Here is a 25,257-nt window from a genome sequence, read left to right on the forward strand (position 1 = left end):
AATAATACAAATAATAATATTCCTATGACAGTAATAGCCACATATTGTAAAACAAATGCAATGAAAAATAAATGGAACTTTTGAAATAAATTTTGTCCTGATTTCTATACATGCAAGAGATAAACGTGAGCTTTTATTTTGACGGAAACTGTAGTCGAGCTTTAATTTTTACAAAAGCGTCTCTTTACCAATCCTGTTGAAATGCTGTAACCGTCAACTATGCAAATGTGAAAATAATGCATAACTGCGTTCCCAAATGCAAGCTAAACTCAGCACATGCACAGATAGAGTTCACTGCATTCATTCACTGTGAACTGAGACGCTGAGCTGATCATGTGCTGATCATGTGAGCGAAGCGCACACTTCTCTTTGCGCAGCGCAAACCGACAGTTTTTTGAAAAGGATAGAAAGCCTTATTGAGCTTTCGATTTTAATTTATTTGAGAGCAATGGCACAAAACACAACATTAAAGACCTTTTATATTATTATGAGAAGTTGAAATATATTTTCGGGCCGCCACAGTCTAGTTAATGAATGGGAAGCACTGAAATCTATTAGCCTGGGTTTCCCCATGCTGCCTTGTGCGCAGCGCGATTTTATTCACGCTGCTAGGCAGCCTGGATTCCATGGACCAGATTTTCACCTCAGCAAGGGGGCCAATCACAGAACGGGGAGGGAGCAGCAAGACGATGACAACGTCTATGCGACACACCGAAGCAGTTTGTTTATATCTATGGATCCAACATGGCAGCAGACGCGAAGTTACCTTTTGATCTTGCACAAACGGCAATAGTCGCTGAACGCCATCGTGTACACATAAATCTCTGACCCATCGTCTTCTTCCTCGTCGAATTTCTGTCGCTCTACATACGTCATCTGGTATAATTGAAACGATTGGCTATGAGCTACGTACAGGCGCATTTGATAGACATTCGTAGTGCCCAATAAACGGCTCTGGGCATTCGTAAACCACGCCTCAAATACGAGAAAATGAACATGTGGTTCCCAGACCACATCTCAATGAGACGAGGTCTGACGTTAGCCAGGCTAGAAATCTATAGCGGTCAATGCTGATATTGTGGTGGGCCGCTACAAATAAATCAATGTATGGGGAAACACTGGATTCTGAGCACTAAAATGTTCCTCTGGGTTATTCACACAAACACTCCATCTTGTTTTAGGTGATAGTGCAGCGCTGTCTGTCTGCCAAGAGCCTGTCCCATGTGAAAGCTGGCTGCATCCTGTGTGGTTATCTCAAACTTCTGCCCATGTTCCTCATGGTTTTCCCTGGCATGATCAGCAGAGTGCTGTACCCAGGTGAGAACGATTGGCAGCATCCTGGCTGAGATGGGTGATAAACAGATTAACTATTTGTACATGTTAGCAAATATGTTGACTGAATCATGACTAAGTGATATTTAATGGCAACTTTAATGTTAATATATGGATTTTGTTAGTCTCACCGAACTAGACTTTTGCCCATCAGAAAGTCTGGTCCATGTATTTCTCACAGAACATGCTAGCAACTTACTAGCATCTTATTCTAGCAAACAATCGCCTAATTAGACAGGGGTGCGTATCCAAAAAGCATCGTTAGCTAACTAGGTATGGTTCCAAGTTCTGTCGTTATCAGCATCGTTAAATGAGTCTGTGTTTCCCGAAAACATAGTTCTAATGAACATTCACAAACAGCATTGCAAAGTTGTGTGGTCTGAACGACAGCTCTCGACCTGTGGTTAGAAGCATAGTTTCTTGTTTTCATGACATGTGGGCTTAATAAATCCTTAACTTGAGCACCCCAGGTTGAGTATCTGACAACCAGTTTATTTTGTTTGACGCAGTGTTGTTAACCAAAATTACACAAATTTTGTAAATTGAAGTAAAACTGAAATTAAAATTAGATGAAAAACTTTTTTTTTAAACTAAATGAAAATGAAAAATAAAGTTGAAATAAGTTTAAGTTGAAATACTAAAATTACTAAAATAGAAATTAAAAAATTAAAGATAAATAGAAATATAAAAAATAATGAAAATGACAAAAGTATATAACAAAAAGACAATTCAAAAAAGGTCAGTAAAAGGTCATTCAAAATATGAATAAATACTGTTACGATATAAATAATACAAAATAATATGCATGTTTTTATTGGTTCTTTAAGTAAGGAATAATTGACGACAGGCCGTTGAATTATTAGAAAAATAATGCACACCCGAGGTGGTAATGCGGTCACGACACGATTAGATACATCAATCTAATGTGAAGCTAGACATTGAAAATTGCAGATCAAGCGCATGGGGCTGCATGTTTTTTTCTTGTTATGAATTGTATCCTATTTTCCGTTATTACAGTTGACTACGCGAAGTGAAGTGGAACTGTAATGCGGTCAAGACCTGCCTGGAACTACTTTAGCCGTGCGTTTCCCTGAAAATAATGCACACCTTAGAACGTTCGTCAACCAATCAGATTCAAGCATTCAACGGCCCTGTAGTATAATATATTATTAATATTGTACCTTAATAATAATGCATAGTATGTTTATCCTTCTAATAAATAATTATAATTTTTACAAAATTTTGAAAAGCAGACATAAAATAATACTTAAAAATCAGTTGTGCATATCTGACAAACATAACAATGTCTAAAGCTTAAACTAAAATTACAATGAAAATTGAAAATTGACAATAAAAGCCAATTAATAATTACATTTAGAATTAAAAATGAATTAATAAATACAGTTATACAAATAACATTGTGTGACATTTCGGGGGGTTAAATCTGAATTCATGATTCTACAACAGTTTGATTTGTGGAAATGGTATGTGGACTTTGTGATAAGAAATTCTGTCAGTCCAAAAGTAATGCAATCAGAGTAAAAAGCATTTTTGTGACGTTTTTGTATGCAATGTGCATCAGAAGGTCAGTGAACAGACAAAGACTATTAGTGAAACCAATGTTTGTGTATATTCTCTTGTTTGTGTTAGATGAGATTGCATGTGTGGATCCAAAAGAGTGTGACTTATACTGTGGAACCAGTGTGGGCTGTAGTAATATTGCTTATCCGAAACTAGTGGTGGACCTGATGCCAAATGGTAATATCCTTATATTTCTAGTTCCCATTCAGCCAGTCACGTTCGATGTTACATCGGACTGATGTCATGGGGTCTCGTCTGGGAGCCCAATCACCTCCAAGTGGTAACAGAACGAGCCAATGAACATTGGCCAGTGAGATTTGCATGCTGAGTCACACCCACCCGGACATACGGGTATAAATAGGACCAGCATTACTCACTTCATTTATATTTTGCTTTGGAGCCGAGCGGTTGCACAGCGACCGTTCTTCCAATTCAACTCTACTGAAAAGAGAGTACACTTCTGAAGAGCAAATAACAGCAATTTTAATTGCTATCAGGAGAACACCGTGAAAACTTGCAGCTTGCAAGCTCATTGTGGGATCTCTCTGCCGTGTGACGGGGGATTCCAGCGGTGTATGCATCCAGCTTGCTGTGCACACAGTGCAACATTCGGCTAAAAAAACAGCTCCCTAAAAGAGCAAGCACGGGTGGTCAGCGTTTTTTTCAAGATGTGTTTCCGTCCGTGTGTTTCTGGATGCGGTCGTTCCTGACTTCATCTGATGGCCACGAACGCGCACTACAAGAGCATGTCCATGTTGGCATTGGGGTCGCAACTCCCCTTCTTCAATACGGAGGCACGAGTCCCCTCTGCTGCTAACCAGCCCCCCGCCACTTCTCGTAGTAGAGCCGCGGGTCTGGTTAGCACTGGTTAGGGCAGTGGTTCTCAATTCCAGTCCTCGGGACCCACTGCTCTGCACATTTTGTATGTCTCCCTTATTTAACACACCTGAACCAGATCATCAGCTCATTAGGAGAGACTCCATGAACTGAACTGAGTGTGTCAGATAAGAGAGACATACAAAATGTGCAGAGCAAGGGGTCCCGAGGACTGGAATTGAGAACCACTGGGCTAGGGAGCTTCTTTGTCGGGTCCGCCCCCACGAACCTCGCACTCCTCTAGCATGCCATGTGCCATGATTCAGTTGAGCTTAAAATCCTGTCTTTGAAGACAGCGCTCGCTTCCTTCAGGAGGGTGGGGGACCTGAAGGCCTTTTCAGTCAGCGAATCGTGCCCAAAGTTCCCACCACTCCCTTTCGGGACCAGGTAGTAGGAGACCCAACCCTTGCGCTGCTGTGTCCAGTTCGTGCGTTGCGTGTTTATGTGTGTGGTCTCCGTAGCGTTCCCCGCCGTTGGGACTGGGCACGCTTCCCCAGCGTTATGGTCATGGCTGAGAAACATTGGGAATTGAGTTCCAAGGCACTCTTCCCTGGGGTAGGAACAGCAGCTTCGACCGTCCCCGAATAAGATCCTGTCCCTTCCATCCCCTTTGGTAAGACTTCTTTCTCAGGCTTACATGGGGTGCTAGGTAAGTTACGAAATTGTGAGAGCAGTTGCCAAAAGGGCAAGCTGTAGCTTGCCATCATCTGCATCTCCAACACTCGTAACACAGTTCAGTGGCTGTGGCACTTTCCATAGGGATGTAATGTCGAACGTGACTGACTAAATGGGAACATCTAGGTTACTAATGTAAACCTAGGAGACGCTACGTCCCCCCTGCCACAGTCCTAAACTACCGCTGAATGGCCGGGATCCTGTCTTGGCTCCTCAGCAAAACATAAATGAAGTGAGTAATGCCGGTCTTATTTATACCCGTATGTCCGGGTGGGTGTGACTCATCATCCAAATCTCACTGGCCAATGTTCATTGGCTCGTTCTTTTACCACTTGGAGGTGATTGGGCTCCCAGGCGAGACCCCATGATGTCAGTCTGACGTAACGTTACATTAGTAACCTAGATGTTCTTACTCTTTACATGCTTTGATAGATCTGTCTGGTGTTATGGGTCTAAACTGCTGTGTGTGTTTCTGAAGGTCTCAGAGGCTTGATGTTGTCTGTCATGCTGGCCTCTCTGATGAGTTCACTCACTTCCATCTTTAACAGCGCTAGCACACTCTTCACCATGGACATCTACACCAAGATCCGTCCCAAAGCCAAAGAGAAGGAGCTCATGATTGCTGGGAGGTGCGTTCTTGTGTCTGTTTGTATGTGTTGCATATTGATTTTCTGACCTTGTGAGCAGAAAATTATGTGAAAAGGCTCTTGAGATGCCTGTGTTCACGCGTACAGGTTGTTCATGCTGTTTCTGATTGGCGTGAGTATCGCGTGGATCCCCATAGTTCAGTCAGCTCAGAGCGGCCAGCTCTTCGACTACATGCAGTCCATCACCAGTTATCTGGCACCGCCAATCGCCGCTGTTTTCACCCTCGCCATTTTCTGCAAGAGAGTAAACGAAGCAGTGAGTCAGTCCTTCACATTTTACAGTTTTATATTTTTTGCTTTGTATCCATTTATATATTTTGGTTTATATCCATTTTGCTTGTTAAATTCAGATTGATATTAATAATATTGATCATGTTTTTTTCTCTCAAAACCGCTCAAGTCTTGCTGTAAATTTTTTATCTATTGACACATAGTGTTGGTATTCCCTCACAGGGCGCTTTCTACGGGTTGTGTATTGGTCTGTTGGTGGGTCTGGCACGTATGATACCCGAGTTTGCCTATGGCACGGGCAGCTGCGTGAGCCCCAGTAACTGTCCCACGATCATCTGTGGTGTACACTACCTCTATTTTGCACTGATCCTCTTCACCCTGTCCTGTATATTGATACTGGGCATCTCCCTCATGACCAAACCCATTGACGACAAACATGTAAGTTCTTCTGATACTCTTCAGTATTATAGAGTGTTCTTAATTATGCTTCTGTACCACCATTTTTTCCATTTACAGTTTTTTTAATACGCTTTAGTACTATTTTCACAAGTAAGGTGTACATTTTCAAAACTCTTAGTGCTAATATCACAACAGATCATCAGAATCAGATTCAGACAGATTTTTCAAACAATTTGGCATGTTTTCAATTGTGTTTTTTTCAAACACAAAAGTATCCTTTTCACAACACAAAATAAGTGTTTCATCTACATAAATGTTTCATTCACAGTAACTGCCTTTCATAAAACTGCTCTTACTATCAAACTTTTGACTTGTTCAGTTTAATACATTTGTCTATTATTTAATCCAACTGAACTTAATGATTAATCAATTAATCATTTGGTACACCTATAGATTTCTGTAGATATTGATTCTATAGACAGTTTCTAAAGAACTTGTTTGCAATTTCCGATATGTATAACCAAATGTAATGAATTCTTTTTACACTGATTTATAGATAATAACCACCACTATGTTCAAAGTGTGTGTGTGTGTGTATGTGTGGACATGTGTGTGTGTGTGTGTGTGCGTGTGCGTGTGCGTGTGCGTGTGCGTGTGTGTGTGTGAACGAGAGAGAGAGACAGAGAAATTTGCAATTTTATAGCAGGATAGAGTATAGGGGAGAGGAAACGTATAATGAATGTATAACATCAGATTGATCAGAGATGCATCAGTAGAAAGAAGACAGATGGCATCAAACACAGCATTCTTCATTACAGTATGTATGCCATGTGATACTGTAAACAGAGACTGCCACATTACTGTAACTCACCCACCCTTCATCTGTAAAGGTCAACTACAGTATAGATTCAGTCATATGGTATACAGTGAGAACATTTACTGCATTGCCAGCAAACTCTGTTCTAGCACGAAACCTCATGGCAGTTTCATAACACCTTTGATAACACACTAGATAGATATTATTACAAACATTATGGATTCACTTACATAAGTTAGGTAATGTAAGTGTATTTTCTAATGTGGCAGCTGTAGCCTGTATTACTGTAATTATTTTAGCAACAAAGGTGATTCGAAACATGTTTGTTGCATTGTTTGCTGTTGAATGAACTGATTGTTAAAAGTACTAAATTGAAAGAAGATCATACTGTTGTGTTTCGGTGATTAAACCAAATGTTCCCATTACATATTACAATAATGTTGTGTTTGAAACAATGATTATGTGGACTGAAATGTGCATAACTGTAATGAAAGCATGGGATCATGTTTTGAAAGAATGACCAGCTGTGTTACAAGTGTGATCCGTTTGAAGTTTTGTACAAAGAGTTTTGAAAATGTACACCTTACTTGTGAAAATGGTACCAAAGCAAATATATTTATTTATTATTTTTTTTTTTTACAAATATTAAATATTCTTATTTCACTTGAAATACACATATTATACGTATAACATTATACTACAGTTCAAAATTTTGGGTTGAAAATTTTTTTTTATACGGTATATAAATTATTACTTTTATTAAGAAAGGATGCATTAAGTTGATCAACAGACAGACAGATAGATAAATCTATGAAGCAAGTGTATAACTATTTTGTATCTATAAAAAAGCAACTTCTCTGTCATGGCCCCTCATTCTGCGGCCGCTTGTTGTTGTGCAGCTGTACAGGCTCTGCTGGAGCTTGAGGAACAACACTGAGGAGAGGATTGATCTGGAGTTAGATGACTGGACTGAGGAACAGGATTCCAACTCTATGGAAACAGAAGGTACGTCTGTACAAGCCACCAAATTCATAATCATTGATAGGTAGCACAGGTAACACTCACCGTTTTTGTGTGCATCGTGCATCACGTGGTTCAGTAAACGGACTGTGGGTGGGCCGTCTGATGCTGAGACTAGTTTATGGCCATGATTAATTGACTAGATTGTAGTTTGTTCTAGGAAAAACAAAGGATGTTGATCCAGACACGTGTCTTATTTATGTAAATCACATTGCACATGTAACATTAACTTTTAATAACCAATAACAACCGTTTCCGTTCATCTCTTGACCCTGCAGAGGAACGTGAGGAACCCGGCTGTTGTAAGAAGGCCTACAACTGGTTCTGCGGCTTTGATCAAGGCAATGCCCCTAAACTGACTAAAGAACAGGAGGCGGCGATAAAGTTGAAGCTCACTGACACCACTGAAAAACCTCTGTGGAGAAACGTGGTCAACGCTAACGCTATTATCCTCCTCACCGTCTGTGTCTTTTTCTATGGTTTCTTTGCTTAAAGATCACATCTGTATCATCTAACTCTGTTAAGGATATTAGACCTGTATTCTGTGGACAGAAATGTTACCTTATCAGTAACATCGAGCTGTGATTAATCAGATTGTAAGAGGTTACAAATTTCCTCTTGAAACACTTAATACTTTCTTATATCTTATAATAAGCTGCTAACTGTACTTTATTTGATGGCAGGAACTGCCAATAGTATCAATAATACAATATTTTTTTATGTAATTTTTTTATTTATTTACATTGTTTTTAGCACCTAAACTAACTTAACCTAAAAAATTAAAGGAGCCGTATGTAAGATTGTGGCCAAAACTGGTACTGCAATCACTTTCAAATTACTGTAGAGTGGTGTATCCCCTCCCCCCTGACTCGAGGTTGCCAGATAGGCTGCAGGATCCAGCACGAACGTTTGTAGCTGCAGCTGGTAACTAGAGCAGAGCTGGCAACCCGTATGCAGAAACACTATTGACTTCGAGATTGGTAGATAGGTGGAGGGTGGCGCATCAGGCCAAAACACACCATGACAACATCAGCATCAGTTGAGGGCTGCAACTTCACTTTTTAAAGGAGACATATCATGCTTTTAAATTGTTCCTTTTTACATATAAATCATACATTTGTAGTCTATATAAAGCGGAACTGCAATGCTTGGGTCTGAATTCCTCATTATTATAGCTCCACAGGCCTCTTTTCTACCCCTTTTCTGATGTGCGTCTGAGAGCAACTCGTTTTGGTGCGGTCTCTTTAAATACAATTGAGACACTTCATACCCCGCCCCCTCTCCATGTTGCAGAGGTTCAACTCCACCCCGTTCGGCCATTTTTGTAGTCTGATAGCAGAGATACGATTATCTAGCGGCACATAAACTTTTTATTCACACGTTATTAACAAAATGTCAACAACGGAAGACTTGTCCAGCCAGCCTTACATGTTCGAGCCAGAGTCGGAGCAGGAGCGAGATGAAAATGAAGACGACGAACCTGTAGAACAACGTCTTCATATGGATGTATCGCAATGGTGTGTTACTGTATTTACACATGAAACTTTGGTCTTCCGACCTTTTACCACCGTGTCGATTTATTTTGATTAATATGTGCGAGGGAGAGAGAGCAAGACAGCGTCTAGTTTGGAGAAGGTGAAGTCTTGTTTACACTTTCGCCTGGCTCCGAGAGAGAGTGCGCGCGCGTGACCGGGTCTCTCTCTCTGCTCGTTCTTTCAGTTAAACATGCGCCACAAGCGCGACAGTTCATCTACATTAGACGGTGTAATGAAGCGTGTGGGTTACTACATCCAACAACCGAACATTTTAACTTACCCTCTCATAACTTCTGCATCCTTTAGCTTGGACTACAAAATTGCAGCGAGAAATAAAAATGGCGGATTGCTCGAAGTGTTGGGCCGGAAGTCAATGTCCTTATTTGGCAGTTCCGCTGCAAATGCTGTGACGTAATAGTTCAAAAAACGTCATAGAGAACAGAATAATCGGAACAGGTTGAAAAATATGACCAAAACAGAATATAAAGATATCAACGAAGCACCTGAAGAGAATAATTTCATCTTTTCTGTACTTCTAAACACTCCAAATATACAACAAAATGCATTTAAGGGCTAAAAAAGTGCATTTAGCATGATATGTCCCCTTTAAATGACAATATCCTGGCCGGACTACTGTTGTCAGTGATATAAGTATTTGAAATGAACATGATTTCTTAATGTCTAGTGACATATCAGGGCCATTTTATGATTAATTGAAATACATTTCTTACATAGAGCTCCTTTAAGTAACCTGGTTGCCTTAAAATTGAGTTTATTGAAATTCAAATTAAATATTTGATTTATGGAGATTACTTTAATCAACAGAAACTCAAAATATTATGTTATCTGAAACACATTAGTCATCTAAGTTGATTCGACAAAAGAAAAAAAGTTGTGATAAATCATGAAAATATTTTAACTATGTTGTGGTGTAGGTTTTCTGATTCGGGATCAGACTCTGGCTTAATGGCAAACATCTGACGATTTCAAAACAATTCCACACATGTAGCAGATATTTTGAAAATTATTTTCATAAGCAAAACTGTTACCCAATCATAGCAGTGGGCGTTTACTTCCAAGTCTTGGATGTCCCTCTGGAATAAAGGGGGCTGCTGCTGAGGGGCGGGGCTATAGCAGGCTGTGGCTTCCTGTTTGGCTGTACAATGATCTGGTAGCCTTGCATCAGTCGTTGACAGATGAACTCTTCAAACACCTGATGGGCCGTCATCACTGGAGACTCATCGTCACGTCTAAGATGGAGAGCACATCAATTTTGGACTGAGTTCTTCAAAATATATCAAATCTACAGTGGGGTTCAAAAGTCTAAGAATACTTGAGAATTTTTCATTTTTCTAATTTAACACTATTCTTTTATTACAAATAAGGAATAAAAAGTTGAGTTCAATAGAAGCAAGAACATGTAACTATTTACAAAGCATTTCACATGCTCAGTGTGTCACTGTAATGTTTATTAGAGACTTAGAAATAGGGCAAAGTTTTAAATATTTCCCAATCCCTTTTTTGTCATGTTTAATTGTTTCATGAGAAGGAACAATGTAATATCCAATATCAACTCGCACCAGTAAATGTAAAAAGCCCACCCACTTTTTCAGCAGAGCTGGATCTGGAATTATACATTTTTCCAATTGGGATTGTTTTTTGTTTGTTTGTTTTTTTTAAAGCCATGAGCCAAATAAACCAGGCACTGTCCATTATGTTCAGTTTTGTTTTGTTTTAATGGACTTTCAGTTTGTTGTCATTTGTCATTCCTGCCACTCATCTGTATCCTTTGTAACAGTCTTTTGTCGTTTGCTTTATAAGTTCATCCCTCACATTCATTCTCTGTTTGGTCTATGTTACCTTTAGTGTGTGTTGCCCAGCCTGTCTTTGTGTTATTTGTATTACCCTCATTAAACTTCATATTGGAACTTTATTCATCATCTTCGTCTGCCTTCCTGCAACCACCCGTGACATTTACAAGGTGAATTGCAAAATTACAAACGAGCAAAAAAGTATTGCAAAAGGCTGTATACCAGCTTTCATGAGGGAATGAACGACAATCCCATGAAGCATTGCAAAAGACATAAATTAAAAAAAATTGGATAAGTGGGCAGATGCTAAAGTGTTTTTTTAGTGCAATTTGCTCCCTGACTGATAGAGATTTCTCTGTAGAGTCTTGGGTAATGCTGTTTTTCCAGCAGGAATTCCACTTAAACATGATTAAAAAGTTGAAATAATGGGAACTTATGATTTTAACCAAAGCATATTAGCTGATAAATGATATAGTGCTGATACACTGTACAGTATATTGTTCATCCCTTAAAATATCATTGAAAGTAATATGACAGACATAACATTTTGACCCATGTGTTTGTACCTGTCCAGGGGCTCGTTCTTCGTACGTCGCTAACTTAGCTTGATTTGATTGTTGACGATTTGGCATGATCTTGGATTGTTTGGTTCATCGACGCTCATCCTGGACTGTCATAGCAACAGTTCCGTAACAGTTCTGCTCGGGAGCAGGCTTATTTCATGAAAACAAGATTAGTTTGCGGCTTTATAAGCGGAACTGATACGGGAAGTCCTTTAACGCAGCTGTAGTGTAGGCCTACTTTTTGAGAGATATTTTTCTTGTGACTCGTGAGAGTCATTTACATCATTAATTTGTTGGAAACACACATTTAATGTTTGACTCATCAGAGTCGGGCTTTTACAACAGCACAAACATTGTGTACATTGCCCTAAGATTCTTTGCAAGTGATTCTTTCCTTTACACCAGTGGTTCCCAAACCTGTCTTGTACCCCCAACACTGCACGTTTTCTTTGTCTCCTTAATCAAACACACCTGATTCAACTCATCAGCTTATTATCACATGGGTTAATGAGCTGATGAGTTGAATCAGGTGTGTTTGATTAGGGAGACAAAGAAAACGTGCAGTGTTGGGGGTACTCCAGGACAGGTTTGGGAACCACTGCTTTACTCTATTGGAGATGCAGAGAACTTGGTGATAAATGCTGTCTGTTGTGCCGTTTGCAAAGTCTACCTGGCGCTCAAGCAGTTTTTAGGGGGTTTTGTGGTATTTCTAAACCACTTCAAAGGTTGTAAAGCAGATTTTTTTTTTTTTTTTTTTGCCAGTGTAGGTACATTATCATTTTTAATGAAGATCATGCAATCATGGTCTTGCCAATAAGTATGACTTCTAGTATGTGTCCCTCAGGCTTCCCTAACGGTGCCATAGACTGAACACACATTCCCATTAAGGCCTCAATGAAGGGGATTTTGTGAACAGAAATTGGGTTCACAGTGTAAATGTGCAGGTAAATTACTATTACGATTCTAAAGATACCAGATTAGTGGAACCGGCCTAATTCTGACCACTGTTATGATCTGCATTGTGTTGTTTAATTGAGAGAAGACAAGGGACACTGGAACTGCTGCTGACGGAGGGTTTATTATCATGGAGCACGTAGATGGTACTGGATGGATTAAGGAGAGAATACAGCAATGAGAAATGTTTTCTCTGTGATTTTATCACCTCTCCTCAAAGCAGTCTCAACAAACATCACAATGATAATAGCATCAAAAATACAATGGATGAAACATGTCGCAAACATTAAGTGCAAAATTAATTATCTCAACCATTTATCTAAGCATACAATATAATCTCTTGCAGCCAATTTTAAATCAATCATGAATTAGAAAAGAAACAAATTGATACAAAATGAATACATTGGAAAAATGAACAGATATAAACCATACCTGGATGGATTAAAGAGAGAATACAGCAATGAGAAATGTTTTCTCTGTGATTTTTATCACCTGCACAGATTAAAGACCAGTTCATTAATCAGTTAAAATCACCACGTTCTGTTGACGCACACACATATACTCAAACCGCTGTACTCAGTAATAAAACTATCAAATCCTATCCATCATAATCCTATAATCCTATCCTAATCCTATCATAAAACACTTCCTAAGACATTTATAATAGGCCTAGTCTTAAAAATAATATTAATGCATATTGTACTTAATCAAACTTTCAGAACTTTTACAGGCTTATATTGAAAGAGCACCTCTAACTGCTTACCTCTCCTCATCGTGCTCGTTACGTAATGACGTCAGTACAAATACATCATAAAACTCCTTTTCCAAATTGACACTAATGATGTTCAAAACCAAATTATAGCGTTTTCTTAGACAATTTAGTATAAAGTAAATAAATAAAAAATGACAGGAAGGATCATTAGTGAAATACATTAATTCACATAGTGAATATTTAGTTTACTCATCTGTACATTAGTAATATTATATCAAATTAAAAAAAGGAATGGAATCAAAAAGTATGCAGTTGACTGACAAAAAATGTCTTAGATGTTGTGTGACTATGTTCCATATCACAAATGTGAAGCAAAATGGCCAGGATCTGTGACAGAATTGTGGAACATCATTTTTTAAATTCATTAAATGTTTAATAAAAGACAATAGAAATATGCTTAGTTCCTTTTTTATTTCAATTATTCTTTGTAAAGAAAAGCCAGTGATCAAGTCATCTTTTGCCTGCATTAAGCGATATTATGCAAGGTCAGCAATAGTACTCTGTGTGAAATAAATAATGTATTAGCACTAACTCTGAAGTTCCTTTGAAGCAACTATATCTCTAGTGCCAGATTTGTCTTTAAAAAGTTCTAGTTCTCCCCTAATTTTAGTTTTTTCAAAATACTCTATTGTCTGTTGAGACTCCTATTATATAGGGAACGGATATCACCCTGTGTCATTTGTGGGGGGAAAAGGGGGAAAAAAACTGTCAACACATGCCGCAAAAATAAAAGTACAAAACTGCCAACCTCTGTATCACTTCTTTGTGCAGACTCTTCTGTAGGCCTTTCTGTAGATGAGGACTCCTGCAACTCATATTGCAGTCAGACATAACACGTGTAAATAAATGTGTAAAAGTAAAGCTATTCATGCACAGATACTTTCTCCAAAGGACCGTCATCTGAGAGGGTTTCTTCACTGTCCTGTGAATTGGAAACAAATGGGTATTACAAAGTGTTGTACTTTCTTCCCTTTTGATGTAGAGTTAGAAAAAGTCCACTTACTGCACATGCTTCAACCACCAATTGCAAAAGTGTTGGTGTATTGTGTAAAACTGCACAAAAGAGGAAAACACAATTTAATTACAATGGAATACACTGGAGAATTTGATCAATAACTCATGGCAACATATTTTTACATATAGCCTACATGCAGTGTTCACTTTCACAAGTTAAAGCAGTTCACCACTACTCAAGGTTTAACAGTTGATATGACTGGACCAGCCATTTGGATTATAGGCCTACTTAATTTAACGCAGCAACAAATTATTTTACAGTGTACTAAGAGAACTTAAAGCTCATTTACCAGTAATGAAGGAGTTGCTGCTACTGGTCCCTGGCTGTAGGTCTAAGGAAGAGCTGAACCCAGGGATACCCTTCACAGTGGGTTGGTTTACATTCAACCCAAAGGCCAGCTCTTCTGCCTGGGTGCATGGTTGTTGCTCCTGGTTAAAACAACTGATTTTAACTCTCGGGGTGAATTCCCCCAGAGATTTTGGACCAGGATACTCACGATACTCAAACCACCTTATACAAAGATAAAGAACAGTGATTCCCTCACAGACAAAACTGATCTTACCTTCCAAACCTAAAAGTGAAATGTAAGTGCGAACCCAGCCTTAAACACCTTAAATCACTCAACCACTAGACATTTTTTTCTCTTTATCAAGAATACCATTTCAAAGTGAAAATCTTACCATTTCAGAAGCTAAATGTGTCATTTTGCTTTATTTGTAGAACTAGTGCAAAATGCCCGTGCAAAATCAGTTTTTGTGTGTGTTTTTAGTAATTGTTGGTTTGGTGTGTTTGAGTGATCATTGTTACAATTACACAGCAAAAGTTCAGTGACATTTTTATTTGTGCATGGTAGAAAGCAAATACTGATACTGACATAATGGGATACAATAAATGTGGATAATTGAACTACACGATTCAGGGAGCAGGCTACACAGTGAACTCTGAGAAAACGCTATAAGCTCCACTGCTTTCTTCGACCCTCTCTGTCTCTGGTCGTGGGCTGTGCTCACTCAGTGTGCAGTGTGTGAGAGGGGGAGTGGCCAGCTGTGCTCACTCAGTGTGCAGTGTGTGAGAGGGGGAGTGGCCAGCTGTGCTCACTCAGTGTCAGTGTGAGAGGGGGAGTGGCCAGCTGTGCTCACTCAGTGTCAGTGTGAGAGGGGGAGTGGCCAGCTGTGCTCACTCAGTGTCAGTGTGAGAGGGGGAGTGGCCAGCTGTGCTCACTCAGTGTGCAGTGTGAGAGGGGGAGTGGCCAGCTGTGCTCACTCAGTGTCAGTGTGAGAGGGGGAGTGGTCAGCTGTGCTCACTCAGTGTCAGTGTGAGAGGGGGAGTGGCCAGCTGTGCTCACTCAGTGTCAGTGTGAGAGGGGGAGTGGCCAGCTGTGCTCACTCAGTGTGCAGTGTGAGAGGGGGAGTGGCCAGCTGTGCTCACTCAGTGTCAGTGTGAGAGGGGGAGTGGCCAGCTGTGCTCACTCAGTGTGCAGTGTGAGAGGGGGAGTGGCCAGCTGTGCTCACTCAGTGTCAGTGTGAGAGGGGGAGTGGCCAGCTCTGTGCTCACTCAGTGTCAGTGTGAGAGGGGGAGTGGCCAGCTGTGCTCACTCAGTGTGCAGTGTGAGAGGGGGAGTGGCCAGCTGTGTTCACTCAGTGTCAGTGTGAGAGGGGGAGTGGCCAGCTCTGTGCTCACTCAGTGTCAGTGTGAGAGGGGGAGTGGCCAGCTGTGCTCACTCAGTGTGCAGTGTGAGAGGGGGAGTGGCCAGCGGCTAGAGCAGCAAAAGCCAGCGTGTGCTTCTTTTACCGATATATACTTAATGATATCTTTTGCATTTCTAATCCAAACAACGTCAAACTTGGCACTGCACTTACTCATGCCCGTAGCAAGACACTTGTCAAGTTTGAAATCCATCGGACTAACGGTTCGAGAGATATGCAAATAACAGACAGACACACAGACTGGCAAACAGAAAGACAGACATTTCTGTAATTTATAGATAGATAGATAATAAATCTACTACGCAGCCATCTGTTACACTTTATGATTATGCTTGTACATTGTCAAACTATGCTTCTTTACTGATAAACAGCATGTTTCCTTCTATTACTGCTGAACATGTAGGTTTCTCAAGCTTGGGAAATGTAAAGACAAATAATGTTTAAAAAATGTATAAGCTGTGTTCCATTATAATGTATGTTTATTTAGTCTGCCAAAGGAAAATAAAAAAGTACAAAAGGTTGCAATATAACATAAAATATAATTCTTTAAATGGCAGTTTGAGCAGTGTGAAATACTGACGTTAATATTACAATATAAATCAAACTCATACTGGATATCTGTCCCTTATTTTTGTGTGTTCTGATAAGGTGGTCCCTCTCAAAGAGTACATTAGTGATGCACCAACTCAGAAGTTGGTTATGTCAGGGAAAAACACTTCTTTTTTTAACCATGTTAAATATTTATTCTCTTCTGTAATACAAATCGGTTCTTTATCTTCTTGAACCATCCGATCAACAACAGGACTTCTTCTTCGGCTTTTCTTGTGCATCTTCCAGTGCTGTATCATCTGAAATAACAAAGCCACATCATCTTACACCTCACAACATTTACATTTGTGAACATCTCTGTTTTATGATTTTAGAGCGGAATCTCTTACTGAGAATACTTCCATCTCCAATCTGAGCGGTGCTGGGTTCTGTCTCCAGGTCCTTCAGAATGGCATCTTCAAAGGCCAGAGCTGCCACGCGAAAGAAAAACTCCTGGACGTTCTCCCCTTCAAATCAATAGTAGTAAGTTAGATGTTGTAACCGTCTTATAATCCTTATAATGGACATTGCAACCACTAGATCCGTATTATTATTATTTTAGAATGTACCTGTTTTTGAGGACACGGACCAGAACTCAGCGTTCATTTCTGCTGCAATGTTTATAGCATCCCTCTCTGTTCTCTCGCACTCTTCTGCAGACTTCACATAAAGACAGCAGGGAGTCTTTAAAGAGGACTTATTATGCCCTTTTTGTCTTGATTTTGTTTTTGTGGTCTAGTAGAATATGTTTTCATACTTGAATGAATAACAACACATTATATTTCACGCATTGTACTCTCTGCCCATTCTGTCAGTAATGCTATTTAGTTCATCTATGAAGCCCCTCCTTCTGAAAAGCACACTGTGCTCTGATTGGTCAGCTGGGCCAGTGTGTTGTGATTGGTCAACTGCTTCGAGCTTGTTTGGGAAATGTCACACCCCCTTACCATAACCATAAGTTTCAACGCACTACTAACGCAACTCAACTTATTTTACCTATGCCTTGGGTGGGAAATGTTTAAATGAGGAATATTGTGATGTGTTTATTTCTGGAAGTAAACTCAAGACTACAAATGAAATGTTTCAGGATGTTCAGAAACAGTGTGCACTGATGTACACATTCACTTTGTGACTGTAACTTTTCAGACATGTTCATGTTCAAACAGCAACATTACATACTAAAGAAAGATGAAAATGTAAAAAAGCATAATAGGACTCCCTTTAGTAATAGCTTTTACATGTTGTATGTGTACATATGCAATTATGCATGCTTGTGTGTGTGGCTATTCTCACCAGGAGGTCTCTTTTTGTGCCAACCAAGAAAACAAAACAGGAGTTTGGTTCATTTTCTTTCAGTGCCTCCGATAACCACTGTCTGAGAAACAAAAAATAAATAAATAAAAAAACTTACATGTTCCCAATCTCAAAAAAAAAAAAAAAAAAAAACTTACTGTGTGTTTTCCAAGGTCTTGATATCCGCCATGTCGAAGACAGTAACAATAACTTTTAAAGTAGAAACAGAAAAGATTATATTAGGGTTTAAACAGACTCGTATCTAGAGAATTAAATGAGAATCTAGCTACATTTTACCTTGAGCTCCTCTGTAATATGCTGATGCAATGCATTTGAACTTTTCTTGGCCAGCAGTGTCCCATCTACAAATATTGGAATGGGCAAAAATTAATATAAAACACATTCCATTTTCAAATGAACAGATGTGTTATTTAAATCGTTTAGAAAATAACTACCGGTACTCACATTTGAAGAGAATAGGGCAGCCCAGATAGCTCAAATCTCTCGATCTCAAAGTCAACACCAATAGTAGCCTTGTAGTCTCTCTCAAACACATCTTTACAGAACCTATGATATACAAGAACATAATGGACCTTAATGTCTCTGAAAAATACAACATGTATCATTTAAAGTAAACCTGTACACTCTACCTGTTTATTAAGCACGTCTTTCCCACATTCAGATCTCCAACCACTACTACTTTTGACATTTTAAGCCTGTCAAACCTGAAAGATAATATTAAAACAAAGTATTATATTGTTTAAGTAATAAACAAAGATAGATAGATAGATAGATAGATAGATAGATAGATAGATACTCTTGCAGGAGGGCCGCCCGGTCTTGGCAAGCCATCTTGGCTTTTGGATCCCAGTCATCCTTCATCTGTAGACAGGCTTCTGGATTATAACTCTACGGAATAATAATAGGACAGAACTAATAAATGCCGACACGACACACTCTTTTTGTCATAATCAACATCAAATACCTGATACTTTTGGTCATTTATTTAGTGTGTAAGAACAGTAGTTTTGTCCAGTCTGTTGAAACCATGTCTGTTTCATTACTTTGCATTTTGGAATCATTCACAATAAGGTCAGGAATGTGCATTAAGAAAGTAAATAGGTAACATTTGCCCTTAATATGACCCCACTACTGAGAAAAGTAGTACACAACGCAGCTAGGGGAAGCTTTTTTATTTCAGCAGATTTAGCTGCAGTCCTGTGATCCTGACAGATTCATCTGCAGTGAGGCCCCTTTATATGGAAGTCACATTTTCTCAATATACTAATCTGATGTGCTCGCTACAGCTTACAAAACGCTTGCTGGATTTCCCGGAGTATGACTTGCAGTATGAATCAGACTAGATGATTTAATCCTGAATGATCTCTTCAATTAAAGTACTGGCAAATATTTAACATAATGTAGCTTTAGACAGTGTACCTTTGGAAATGTAGATATGATCCTGTCTCTGCTGACAGGAGGGCAGAAAGGCATTGTCTTGTCAGCAGGGTTGTCTGGGGAAACTCGCCTGTGAAAGACACACATTATTGTCAGCACAATCAGATCAGACCTACTGTAACTTATGTGTTTACTCTGTATATTTATATCAACTTGAATGACTTATAGCATACTTCATACAATAAGTGTATACTAGATATAGTATTATAAGGAAAGTCATCATTTTAATAACTTTAATACACTGCAGATGTGCAGAAATGCTGTAATGTAACGTTATTTTAGCGTAGTTCTTTACCTAAAACAGAGGACTGTGGTTTTGGCCTTTATGGTAAATCGGTTAAACACTAAATAAACAGAGCTGCATTTGTTGACCGAGAATGGGCAACACAGCATAGCGCTATAACGGCGCAGTTAATACATTGCCTATGAAAATATCATTTAAATACACTGCTAATCTCGTTTTAGCGCATTAAGACCTGCTAAAAAGGTACAAAAATTAACAGTTTGTCGTGTACTCACGGATATTCCTGCAGCGCAGTCTAATTCCTGCCGAATGTCCACTGACTCTCCGCATCAAATCCTCAAGTCGTCGCCATGGCAACCACGAGCCGGAACCTGCTGTCACGTCACATGATGCAGGAGTTTTTTTGTTTTGTTTTTAACGTGGTGCAGAAGATGTCGCGCGACAAGCGCTAAACCGTCTATGCGCTAAACCCATAAACAGGCTAAACCAGGAAATATTCAATGGAGGCACTTGGAGAGAAAAAAAACAATTTGCATAACCCACCCATTTCATTTTTGGAAATCAACTAAAATTCATTTAAACACGCTAACAACAACAACAATTATTATTAATAATAATAATAATAATAAAACACAACAGTTTGTGTGTGGGCGTGTCGGGATAACGTTAGTTCATCCAAAAAAATATATATTCTGTTATTATTTACTTATCCTAATCTCTTTCTTCTGTTGAACATAAAGGAAGATATTTAGAAGAATATATTTGTAACAAACAGCTGCTGTTCCCCATTGACTTCCATAGTATAGAGGGGGAAAAATACTGTGGAAGTCAATGGGTACGGTGACCGGGAGGGGACATGTTCGGTTCACCAATTTTTGTCGTGGCCACAACATATAAACTCGTGGGAACGTCATAATATCTCGTGGGTACGTCATATTAAGTCGTGGCCACGAGATCATTTTGTTGAGGTAAGGACATCATTTCCCACCCACGACTTCATATTTTGAGAGAACGACATCTATTTGTCGTGGCCACGAGTTATGTTGAGGGAGCCACAGCGGCCAATACTGTAACCGTATAGCATTGACTGGGCTACAGCAGAGATGGAGATGACAGAAGAAATAACATTTTACTTTAAATTAGAAATGTCATAAAAAGATATAGTGCGGTATTTGGCATTCTTATGGGATGGGCTTTTTTGTCGCACTTTTTGCACTGGCATGAAGTCATAGTTTGACGTTGGACGTTCGATATTCGCATATTTAGGGACCGTCTCAAAATTACATGCGACATTGGCATAAACGTTTCTAACTTCAATAGCATTTGAAGACAATGACTTACAGTCACAAAACCAACTGTACATTGTTCACCCAGGTCTCATGTATGATGCACACCTTTTAGATTTTTGATATTTATGACAATAAACTGCTAAATCATATGCAAGTATTGCTATGTAGGCCTATTTCACTACTGTATGGGATCATACACAAAATATGACAATATTTAAAGCTCAATATCATTTGAAGACAATGACTTACAGTCATAAAACCAACTGTATATTGTTCATATAGGTCTCATGTATGATGCACACCTTTCATATTTTTGATATTTATGACAATAAACTGTTAAATCATATGCAAATATTGCTATGTATTGCACTACAGTATGTGATCATATACAGAATATGACCATATTTAAAGCTCAATAGCGTTTGAAGACAATGGCTTACAGTCATAAAACCAACTGTACATTGTTCATCTAGGTGTCAGGTATGTGACAGTAGTGAAATACATAGCAATATGTGCATATGATTTAGCAGTTTATTGTCATAAATATCAAAAATCTAAAAGGTGTGCATCATACATGAGACCTGGGTGAACAATGTACAGTTGGTTTTATGACTGTAAATCATTGTCTTCAAATGCTATTGAAGTTAGAAACGTTTATGCCACTGTCGCATGTAATTTTGACACGGTCCCTAAATATGCGTGCGACAAAAAAGTCTAAGAATGTGCTTCATGTGTCTTTCACTTAAGCCCAATTTATACTTCTGTGTCGAACTCATGCCGTAGCTACGTCGTAGGCTGTGTGTAGCGCGCGTACTCTTCGGCGTACCCTGACGTGCACCTCTCCAAAAATGTAACAATGCGTCAACTCTACGCGGACGCAAGCGCTGTAATTGGTCTGCTAGGACCGCTCAGTCAGACACACTCAGTTCAGTTCATGGAGTCTCTCCTAATGAGCTGATGATCTGGTTCAGGTGTGTTAAATAAGGGAGACATACAAAATGTGCAGAGCAAGGGGTCCCGAGGACTGGAATTGAGAACCACTGGGTTAGGGAGATCTGAGGGTTACAGTGGGAGCTTCATTGTTGGGTCCGCCCCCACGAACCTCGCACTCCTCTAGCATGCCATGTGCCATGATTCAGTTGAGCTTAAAATCCTGTCTTTGAAGACAGCGCTCGCTTCCTTCAGGAGGGTGGGGGACCTGAAGGCCTTTTCAGTCAGCGAATCGTGCCTAGAGTTCGGGCTGGCCTTGTCTCACACTTCCCTGAGACCCCGGCCCGGATACGTGCCCAAAGTTCCCACCACTCCCTTTCGGGACCAGGTAGTAGGAGACCCAACCCTTGCGCTGCTGTGTCCAGTTCGTGCGTTGCGTGTTTATGTGTGTGGTCTCCGTAGCGTTCCCCGCCGTTGGGACTGGGCACGCTTTCCCAGCGTTATGGTCATGGCTGAGAAACATTGGGAATTGAGTTCCAAGGCACTCTTCCCTGGGGTAGGAACAGCAGCTTCGACCGTCCCCGAATAAGATCCTGTCCCTTCCATCCCCTTTGGTAAGACTTCTTTCTCAGGCTTACATGGGGCGCTAGGTAGGTTACAAAATTGTGAGAGCAGTTGCCAAAAGGGCAAGCTGTAGCTTGCCATCATCTGCATCTCCAACACTCGTAACACAGTTCAGTGGCTGTGGCACTTTCCATAGGGATGTAATGTCGAACGTGACTGACTAAATGGGAACATCTAGGTTACTAATGTAAACCTAGGAGACGCTACGTCCCCCCTGCCACAGTCCTAAACTACCGCTGAATGGCCGGGATCCTGTCTTGGCTCCTCAGCAAAACATAAATGAAGTGAGTAATGCCGGTCTTATTTATACCCGTATGTCCGGGTGGGTGTGACTCATCATCCAAATCTCACTGGCCAATGTTCATTGGCTCGTTCTTTTACCACTTGGAGGTGATTGGGCTCCCAGGCGAGACCCCATGATGTCAGTCTGACGTAACGTTACATTAGTAACCTAGATGTTCTTACTCTTTACATGCTTTGATAGATCTGTCTGGTGTTATGGGTCTAAACTGCTGTGTGTGTTTCTGAAGGTCTCAGAGGCTTGATGTTGTCTGTCATGCTGGCCTCTCTGATGAGTTCACTCACTTCCATCTTTAACAGCGCTAGCACACTCTTCACCATGGACATCTACACCAAGATCCGTCCCAAAGCCAAAGAGAAGGAGCTCATGATTGCTGGGAGGTGCGTTCTTGTGTCTGTTTGTATGTGTTGCATATTGATTTTCTGACCTTGTGAGCAGAAAATGATGTGAAAAGGCTCTTGAGATGCCTGTGTTCACGCGTACAGGTTGTTCATGCTGTTTCTGATCGGCGAGATTGAAAATGGGACCGTAAATGGGCACCAGAAACTGTTTGGTTCATACGTTTGGAACAAACTGAGGGTGAGAAAATTATGACAAAATTTTCATTTTGGGGTGAACTGTCACTTTAAGATGGTCCGCTCAACAAACTCACAGAAAAGAGTTGTTCGTCTTGTCAGAAGCAGGGTTGTACGGTGACCGGGAGGGGACATGTTCGGTTCACTTATTTTTGTCGTGGCCACAACATATAAACTCGTGGGAACGTGATATTAACTCCTGGGAACGTCATAATATCTTGTGGGAACGTCATATTAAGTCGTGGCCACGAGATCATTTTGTTGAGGTAACGACATCATTATGTCGTGGCCACGCGATGCAAAGTCGTAGCCTCGAGATCATATGTTGAGGGAACGATATATTTTTCTCGTGGCCACGACTTCATATTTTGAGAGAACGACATCTATTTGTCGTGGCCACGAGTTGAGGGAGCCACAGCGGCCAATACTGTAACCGTACCATAGCATTGACTGGGCTACAGCAGAGATGGAGATGACAGAAGAAATAACATTTTACTTTAAATTAGAAATGTCATAAAAAGATATAGTGCGGTATTTGGCATTCTTATGGGATGGGCTTTTTTGTCGCACTTTTGCACTGGCATGAAGTTGGTTTGACGTTGGACGTTCGATATTCGCATATTTAGGGACCATCTCAAAATTACATGCGACAGTGGCATAAACCTTTCTAACTTCAATAGCATTTGAAGACAATGACTTACAGTCATAAAACCAACTGTACATTGTTCACCCAGGTCTCATGTATGATGCACACCTTTTAGATTTTTGATATTTATGACAATAAACTGCTAAATCATATGCAAGTATTGCTATGTAGGCCTATTTCACTACTGTATGGGATCATACACAAAATATGACAATATTTAAAGCTCAATATCATTTGAAGACAATGACTTACAGTCATAAAACCAACTGTATATTGTTCATATAGGTCTCATGTATGATGCACACCTTTTAGATTTTTGATATTTATGACAATAAACTGCTAAATCATATGCAAATATTGCTATGCATTTCACTACTGTCACATACCTGACACCTAGATGAACAATGTACAGTTGGTTTTATGACTGTAAGTCATTGTCTTCAAATGCTATTGAGCTTTAAATATGGTCATATTCTGTATATGATCACATACAGTAGTGCAATACATAGCAATATTTGCATATGATTTAACAGTTTATTGTCATAAATAGGTGTGCATCATACATGAGACCTGGGTGAACAATGTACAGTTGGTTTTATGACTGTAAATCATTGTCTTCAAATGCTATTGAAGTTAGAAACATTTATGCCAATGTCGCATGTAAGTTTGAGACGGTCCCTAAATATAGGGTGACCATACGTCCTGTTTAACCAGGACATGTTTGGCCAGGATTTCGAGATCGCCCAAAATGCCCGGGATTCGGCTTTTGCTTTCTACAGTCACCATTCATTATGTTTACATTATTACATTATTTGACACTGACACGTACGTGCCAGCTTTGCAGGTCATGCATTCTGCTTCACACGGATCCCGATCGAGACGAAAACACAGGAATTTTCTTAGCAATGCTAAAACGCACATCAACCGATCACTTGTTTACCGTTCATGTAAACACTACATTCAGATTCACCAATCGGAATTAATTCAGTCCTACTGAATCAAAAGGTGTGCATGTAAACAAAATGAATGGCGACGATAAAGCAAAAGCCGTATCCCAGATATTTTGGGCGATCTCGAAACCCCGGCCGGACATGTCCTGGAATATGGTCACCCTACTAAATATGCGTGCGACAAAAAAGTCTAAGAATGTGCTTCATGTGTCTTTCACTTAAGCCCAATTTATACTTCTAGGACCGCTCCCTCGGGTTTCACATGCTCCCTCTGCGCGCGTCAACGCGGACAACGACGCAGAAGTATAAATGAAAACCAACGCGTTGCCTACAGCTTAGAGGCTCCGGCGTAGGTCCGACGCAGAAGTATAAATCAGCCTTTACAACGTACCCATGTCTTAATGCCAAAGACCGCACTATATCTT

General features: G+C 39.9%; 2 protein-coding genes across 2 annotated transcripts in view; one reads left to right on the plus strand and one right to left on the minus strand.

The window, feature by feature from the left end:
• Positions 1-8,071, plus strand: part of LOC311076946 (sodium/glucose cotransporter 1-like) — a gene marked incomplete at both ends in the record, with an annotated part of 39,794 nt that extends 31,723 nt beyond the window's left edge. The window contains 7 exons of the mRNA XM_084105453.1: positions 1,182-1,317; positions 2,983-3,090; positions 4,943-5,093; positions 5,199-5,367; positions 5,565-5,780; positions 7,458-7,563; positions 7,857-8,071. Of these exons, the coding sequence (XP_083961579.1) occupies positions 1,182-1,317; positions 2,983-3,090; positions 4,943-5,093; positions 5,199-5,367; positions 5,565-5,780; positions 7,458-7,563; positions 7,857-8,071 (1,101 nt within the window). The remainder of the gene's footprint in view (positions 1-1,181; positions 1,318-2,982; positions 3,091-4,942; positions 5,094-5,198; positions 5,368-5,564; positions 5,781-7,457; positions 7,564-7,856) is intronic.
• An 8,117-nt stretch (positions 8,072-16,188) lies between these two features.
• On the minus strand, positions 16,189-19,922 carry rab36 (RAB36, member RAS oncogene family). The gene is made up of 11 exons (XM_084104961.1): positions 19,793-19,922; positions 19,256-19,343; positions 18,633-18,724; positions 18,466-18,540; positions 18,281-18,382; positions 18,113-18,177; positions 17,974-18,025; positions 17,816-17,897; positions 17,092-17,182; positions 16,873-16,989; positions 16,189-16,782 (listed from the first exon to the last, which is right to left on the minus strand). The coding sequence occupies exons 2-11, from the start codon at positions 19,307-19,309 to the stop codon at positions 16,727-16,729; spliced, it is 786 nt and encodes a 261-aa protein (XP_083961087.1). The 5' UTR covers positions 19,310-19,343; positions 19,793-19,922; the 3' UTR covers positions 16,189-16,726.
• Positions 19,923-25,257: the final 5,335 nt, after the last annotated feature.

This window comes from Abramis brama, assembly GCF_963993115.1.
Source record: "Abramis brama genome assembly, chromosome: 25".
NCBI classification, from domain to species: Eukaryota; Metazoa; Chordata; class Actinopteri; order Cypriniformes; family Leuciscidae; genus Abramis; species Abramis brama.

Bases quoted from the DNA above. Each gene is read 5' to 3' on its own strand.
- rab36 (XM_084104961.1), bottom strand. From the start codon at position 19,309: ATGCCTTTCTGCCCTCCTGTCAGCAGAGACAGGATCATATCTACATTT. The intron at 18,026-18,112 runs GTAAAATGTAGC...CTACTTTAAAAG, and splicing joins ATATTACAGAGGAGCTCAAG to TTATTGTTACTGTCTTCGAC. The intron at 17,898-17,973 runs GTAAGTTTTTTT...TTTGTTTCTCAG, and splicing joins AAGACCTTGGAAAACACACA to ACAGTGGTTATCGGAGGCAC.